Consider the following 7,041-nt stretch of genomic DNA (forward strand, 5'->3'; position numbering starts at 1 on the left):
GGTTTTTGTAAGGCGGGGTGGGGTCGAGTAGAGCAAAAACCTACCCCGTTGCCACCTCTACGCGTATGCGTGGCTATGAATTCTACCAAATCCTCATTTCTTCATGAATTCTCCACTTTGCATGCTTTTTCTTCACTTCTTCAACCCAATCTCTGCCTTGTAAGCCTGAAATCACTTAACAACACATCAAGGCATCGAATGAAATTAAAAGAAATTAAATTTAGCAATTTAAAAGCCCAAAAATCATGTTTTTAATCTTAAGTAAAAATTAGGAGAAATTCACAAAACCATGCTATTTTATTGAATAAATGTGGGATACGTTGATAAAATTCACCAAATTCAACACAAGATAAACCCTAAAATTGGGGTTTATCAATGGTTATTTTGTGGATTTCTTGAAAAGTTACCCATATATTTTACTTGTTCGGAGGGGTACTAGTCATCTTTGAATAGCTCACACACTACAAAAAAACTTGTTTAAAACGGCATTTATATTATTGCGGTTTTAAAAAACTGCCATAATATTTGAGTATTATGGCATTTTATGGTGCTGCCATAATTTATTTGCATAAAAAGGCGGTTTTTGGTGATTTCGGCAGTTTTAAGCCGCCGTTCACTAGATCCATGATTTAAAAAAATAAAAGACCCAAAACACATCTCCAACGACGAAAACCCTGAAACTACGCACTGAAACTCACGCTGCCACCACTGAAACCTAAAAATGATGCTACCACTTTGCTCTGTTCCAGCAACGATCTGCTCCGGCAATGGTCTTCTCAGCGTCATTCACCCCGATCGACTGGAAACTTCTCCATCGAGATTGTGTGTTATGAACTGAGACGCTCTCCTTGTTGTCTCCTCTAGTGACGATCTCTCCAGCGACGATCTCCTCTGGCAATGTTCTCCTCTGGTGGCGCGTTCTCCTCCGGCGACGCGTTCTCCTCCGGCTATAATATACTCGATTGAGCTACCGTGCCGCGAACTGAAACGATGTCACTGTGTGAGAGCAAGGTTGAAACAAAGATCTCCTCCAATGATATTCTCCTCCTGTGACGATCTCCTTCGGCGGTGTTCTCCTCCGACTACAGCCTCCTTCATCGAGCTACTATGCTTCAAGTTTTTCCTTCCGTCGAGATTCTTAGGTTTTACCAGGTAGGATTTTTAGGTAGGATTTTGGCCAGGGGGTTATTAACTTAGAAATTGGACTTATAATTAGCCTTGATGTTTATCATTTAGTTATATTAACTTATAATTTTGGACTGATTTGATAACAAATCCAAACTATCTTCACTATATTGATATATGCTCTGTTTCCTATCACTAGTGATTCTGTTTTTCTTGTTTGTGACAATGTGTAATACCTTGAATGTTGTTCAATAAAATTGGTGGTATTATGATTTGATCTCTAGTTACTGGTAGCTCATGTTGATGAATCCTCCTTTCTTTTGTTATATTTTCAATTCGAAGATTAGGATAATAGATTGTGCAAATTGTGTTTCTGTTTTCTTTGGCTGCATGATGATTAATAGTAGCATTTAAATTAGTATTTACAGTTTGCTTGTGAGCTTTACATGATGCAATGACATTGTGTTTAAATCCTGGTTGATGTTCATTTTTTTTAGGAGCATTAATTTGATGGATTGTATTGTCATCACTTTTCAAATACTGAAATTTAGCTTTTTAATCTGAGCAGATCAAAGAAGAATGTGATTATCTAATCAGTATGGCAAAGCCACACATGCAAAAATTGAGAGTTGTTGATAGTGAAACTGGAACAAGTAAAGATAGCAAGTTAGAGTTTTCTCCCCCTATCTTTCCCTGTTCACTGTCCTTTGATATTGAAAGTTGTCTCTTGAGACTACCCTTGCTTCTCTTCCGTGATGATAGACCTTACCTTTTTATATTTCTTTTACATTTAGAGTCCGTACAAGCTCCTTTTCATATTTTTTATTTTACTCTAACCTTTTCATAATGCACTCTATGTGTTTGTTATTTTGCTTCTTAGAAATTGGAATCATTTAAATATATTTTGTTGTCCAATTGTTGCAGCTGAATCTTTAGCTCTGACCCTGCAAGCATCTTGCAATTTAAAAGATTCAAAAGAACTTTTTAAAAGGTTATTCCAATTTAAAATTATTATCAAAGCCTCTATTTTAGCTTCTCTTTGGAAACAAAATTACCAAATGCCTAAGCATATAAAATCAATTACTGATTTGATAAGGTAATATATAGAGAGGCATCATTTATCTTGATGCATATAAAATCACTCTATCTCCTTTGCTTGATGCATATATCTCTTTTTTTTCTTATAGCAGCGTGAAGAAGGAAAAAGAAGAAAGGTTCACACTGATGCTGATGGCAGTGAAACAAGGTGGCACAAAATTATCGCATATATATATGCACTTCTATTGGAATACAACGACTATGTTCCTCCAAATAAAGAGGTCTAATCACTTTATTCTGAAGTTCCCTTTAAGATTGACTAATCACATTATAAGGATAATATACACCTTATAAAAATCTTTAAGATTCTATATAACATTCAATTATTATAGTATATTTTCTAACTCAAGTACTGATTGGGTTGTTTAAATGTGTGTGTGTCTCTCTCCTTCCTAATATAGCATCCGGCTGGTGAGTATACGAGGAAATTGTCGAATTAAAGAATGTTATGTGTACATATTAAATCTACAATAATATTATATTCATTCGTATTTTTATTTGTATATACTAAATAAAAATTGAATCTTATTGATAAAATAATATATTTTTTCAAATTATGGTATGAAAAGAGCTAGATTTTAGAAGGTAGTTGAATTGATTTGGATAAAAAATGATGATGAAGTCCATTAATTATACTATGAAATGCTCATAGTCTGAATTGGGCCTCCAAAATTTGAGCCACATAAAAAGAGTGTTCTTACCATCCCAAAAAAAATTATTTTTTAAAAATTATTGGAAAAATAGAAAGAGAAATTAGTTAATTAGATTTGACTATTTGAGGCATGATAGACGATGATGTTTTATTGTTTTATTTGAATGCAGTTGCTTGAGATGCTATGCGAAGAATACGGTGGTCATGTTGATCTTGCAAAAGCTTATTACAAAGCACTTACAGATTCTATGAAGAAGCATTTCAAAGGCAATGGAGTCATTTCAGAGCGATTCTTTGTCAAAGCAATTGAAAGAAGCTGGAATTCCACATGAGGTAAAGTCTTTTTCATTTTAATGGGGATGTTGGAAGATGTGAGCGCACATTATTAATCTTACCTGTGTTGAATGTCTTTAATGGAGAAGGGTAGTGTATTCTTTGCCCAAGACCGGATGCCGCTATTAATAGTTGTTCTTCTATTTGAAAGAGTAGAGTTAGACATAATGATAGAAACTGTTCTTTCTAATCCGATAGTTTTTTGGATATAATATAATGAACCCTGTCCTTGTATTGTTTAAGGTTCTTAATGCAAAACCAGAAAATGTTGAGAGGGAAGCAGAGATTGTAGCTCAGAGTGGTCGGCTTGGGGCCGTGACAATTGCTACCAACATGGCTGGTCGTGGGACAGATATAATTCTTGGCGGTAATGCTGATTTTATGGCAAGATTATTAAAGCTTCGTGAGATACTGATGCCTAGGTATTTTCTATTTCTAAATGAAAGAAGAATTAGTTTAGTGGAATGGCTTAGGGTCTTTAGGTGGAAGGTTGTATGTTGATTACTTGTCCTATGCAATTTTATGCCAGTTAATAAAAAGTTCGTAGAATGATCTAGAAGAGCAACATATGTGCAAAATACCTTTTTTATCAATGCTTCATGCAAAACTATTTCATTTGATGTATGTTCTAGGATGATTTAAACTTTCTCAAGGTACAATGTCAATGACAAAGACAATTAAAATTATATAAAATGGTTAACGTATCATGCATTAGAACTGAAAGTTCCTCTTCAAACAGCTGGAGGTCCTTGCAAGCATGCATTTCATTCTTTTTGGTAATATATGATTGCAGAGTTGTCAAGCCAGATGATGGAGTCTATGTATCAATAAAGAAACCTCTTCCCAAAAAGACTTGGAAGGTTAGCTTATTAAATCTATCTATGACCGAAACAGCCAGCTCAGCTTAGGTTTATAACCTACTGCAGTGTGCCACTCTTTGTCTCTCCATGTGCAGTGAATTCAAATGAGGGGAACCTAAAGAAAAGTTGTTACTAACAAATCAAACAAAGCAATTGCTGATGAAGTTTGAATGATGAAGGAAAAATATATATGGTGGGGAAAGAGATCCAATTTTTTGTCAGCTCTATTCCCAAATTTGTAAAAGGATCAGTTAATTTATTTTCAAATTAGAAAGTTTTTATTCAAAATATTTTAGTTGAGGATTTATATGAATATATAAATAAAATGTTAAAGTTCCACATGCATATTCACCAATTACAGTCAAATATATTGGATGAAAATTGTAACTTTTAAAGTTGAGTATTTAATACTTACTTTCATTAGTTGAGAGGGTGAAGGTTCAAAAACACTCGAAGTTAAAAGGGTTTGTTTGAATTTTATTTTTCTTATATTTTATTCAGCAATAACTGGTCTGAAACCCATGAACATATCAATATCCAGGTGAATGAAAAGTTGTTCCCATGCCAACTATCAACTAAAAATACTGAGTTAGCTGAGAAGGCGGTGCAGTTAGCAGTTAAAACATGGGGCCAGAGATCATTAACTGAGCTTGAAGCAGAGGAGTGCCTATCCTATTCATGTGAGAAGGTGACACGATGATGATGATCATGCTTTTATCGAATTAATACTATAATTGAGAATGCGTTATTAATGAATTTTTTCCCAAAAGAATATCTTAAGTGATGTTTTCTTCTTTCTTGATATCACTTAAGCAAAGTTTTAATCTTGTGTCATTAAATCATGTATGTTTATGTAGGGACCTGCTCAAGATGAAGTCATTGCTGAGCTGAGAAATGCATTTCTAGAAATTGTTAAGGAATATAAAGTCTTTACTGAGGAAAAGAGGAAGAAGGTTAATTTTTTACACTTGACTAAACCTCTATACTAAATTTATTGCCCTTAGCAAATTTTTAATAATAATTGTGACTTTAGGTTGTGGCAGCTGGTGGACTGCATATAGTTGGCACAGAGCGCCATGAGTCCCGGAGAATTGATAATCAGGTTTGCATTCTTTTCTTTTCTTAGGAATAGCTTCTGGCATTACACAGCCAAATGCCTTTTATAATTCTCAGCTATCATAGCCCCTATTCACAACTCCTTTCATGGATATATTGTTGAATAAGTAGTTAAACTTGAAACTTCAATTTCCATTTTTTATTTTTGAATAATATTTGGTTAAGACTGAGATGGATATATTGTTGAATAATATTTGGTGGAGACCGAATTCAGATAATCTATTTGATGTGCAGCTGCTGTGCAGGGTCATTGATCACTAGAAATATTATTAGTAACAGTGTGAATGTGTAGGGTCTCATGCGAGCTTTCAGAGTTGAGGACCTACCTATTGAGTCAAAGATGTTGACTAAAGCATTAGATAAAGCCCAAAGGAAAGTGGAGAACTACTTCTTTGACATTCGGAAACAGTTGTTTGAGTATGATGAAGTGCTAAACAGCAAAAGAGATCATGTTTATACAGAGAGAAGACGAGCACTTGAATCTGAGTATCTTCAGTCTCATCTTATTGAATATGCTGAATTGACAATGAGTGATATTATAGAGGTAAGTTTTAATTAATAACAATTTCATTTATATTGTGACCTCTTGCCTTCTTGGGCAATATGATGATGAATTGAATTTTGAATTAGGCAAATATTGGTTAGACTTGGTAGATAATCAACTCACAGGGCCTATTTCAGTTTCAACCTCCACCACCCCTGGATTAGACCAACTTCTAAAGGCTAAGCACTTGTTAGTATTTTGACACATTTTTTTATTTATTATTTCTCATGTAATCACTTAATTTGACCCTTTATAAAGGATAAAATCGTTCTGATTTAAGAAGCAGTATTCTCTTCATCTTATAATAACTGTATTGAATTGCATTTGTAATCTAATGCAGCCATTTCAATAAGAACCAGCTTTCAGGTGCCCCCAAACTTTTCAGCTCTGACATGGTGCTCATACATGTGTAAGTTCATCTATTTTATTTTATTTTTCCAAAAATTGGTGTTATAAGCTTGTGATGTCATCTATTTTACCATTTTTAACAAACTTTTCTTTTTCCTTGCAGATTATTTGAAGGAAATGATTTATCTGGTTCTATACCAGAAATATTAAGACTAGTTCAGACACTTGAGGTTCTTTCTACCGATCTAATCTTATTTTTTCTTTATATTATTTGACTAGTTATATATTATTTCTAATGACATCTTTTCATTGTTATAATTTCAATTTATAACATCTGGCTTGATAGAAATTCCCGAACAGGAGAGGTTCCTACAAATTTGTCCTAAAAATCTTTGTAAGAGATGAGTTTGGATAATGAAGTTGGAGTGTTGGAGCAAGAAACAAAGATGTTGGAGCAAGTTCCCGGGATGAAACTCACACAAGAGACTAAGAAACTAAGGCAGGCTTGGTTTAAATACATTATTAGATATTAACATAGTTTAGGGAATTGGATAGTAGATTTGACTGATTAGTGTTTACTGCAATGCTTGTATTTTGGTAAGTTTAGTAAGACAATGTTTTGTATAGGAGTTATTACTTTTGATTTTTAATAATAAAAAATTATATATTATATTAATATTTTGTTTATGACTTATATAATATTTCATTTATGGATTATGATTTTTTGCTATTGTGAAATTTTAATCACAATTATTTATTTAACGCGATAAAAATGATGGTAAAAATTGTTTTTTTAAACGATAAAAAATGTCACTGTCAGGGTAAAATGGCGGTTCAAAAATGTCATTTTAACCAACCAAAATGCTATTGTTGGGGTAAAAATGGTGGTTCAAAAATGCTATTTTAACCAACCAAAATGCCACTCTGTCAGGGTAATAATGGCGGTTCAAACTGCCGTTTTAACC

At 33.5% G+C, this 7,041-nt stretch overlaps 1 protein-coding gene and 1 long non-coding RNA gene across 7 annotated transcripts; one reads left to right on the forward strand and one right to left on the reverse strand.

Annotated features, from left to right (window-relative positions):
• On the forward strand, positions 614-6,307 carry LOC107639426 (protein translocase subunit SecA, chloroplastic-like). 6 transcript variants are annotated; one of them, XM_021121295.1, is made up of 14 exons: positions 1,114-1,152; positions 1,694-1,791; positions 2,050-2,116; positions 2,316-2,444; positions 3,046-3,208; positions 3,452-3,630; positions 4,002-4,068; positions 4,610-4,756; positions 4,926-5,021; positions 5,102-5,170; positions 5,477-5,728; positions 5,815-5,917; positions 6,069-6,137; positions 6,240-6,254. In XM_021121295.1, exons 5-12 carry the CDS (start codon positions 3,146-3,148, stop codon positions 5,827-5,829), a joined length of 888 nt encoding a protein of 295 aa, XP_020976954.1. In that variant the 5' UTR covers positions 1,114-1,152; positions 1,694-1,791; positions 2,050-2,116; positions 2,316-2,444; positions 3,046-3,145; the 3' UTR covers positions 5,830-5,917; positions 6,069-6,137; positions 6,240-6,254. The 6 variants fall into 6 exon arrangements, with proteins under 6 accessions (XP_020976957.1, XP_020976954.1, XP_020976955.1 ...); XM_021121297.1 differs by lacking the exon at positions 1,114-1,152 and having other exon boundaries at positions 1,691-1,791; positions 2,313-2,444; positions 6,240-6,307; XM_021121298.1 differs by lacking the exons at positions 1,694-1,791; positions 2,050-2,116 and having other exon boundaries at positions 614-1,152; positions 2,313-2,444.
• LOC110271112 lies at positions 1,692-4,725 on the reverse strand. The gene is made up of 3 exons (XR_002361259.1): positions 4,714-4,725; positions 4,126-4,128; positions 1,692-1,825 (listed from the first exon to the last, which is right to left on the reverse strand). It is a non-coding gene; the product is annotated as an uncharacterized LOC110271112 (long non-coding RNA).

Source organism: Arachis ipaensis, chromosome B04 (assembly GCF_000816755.2).
Source record: "Arachis ipaensis cultivar K30076 chromosome B04, Araip1.1, whole genome shotgun sequence".
Taxonomy (NCBI): domain Eukaryota; kingdom Viridiplantae; phylum Streptophyta; class Magnoliopsida; order Fabales; family Fabaceae; genus Arachis; species Arachis ipaensis.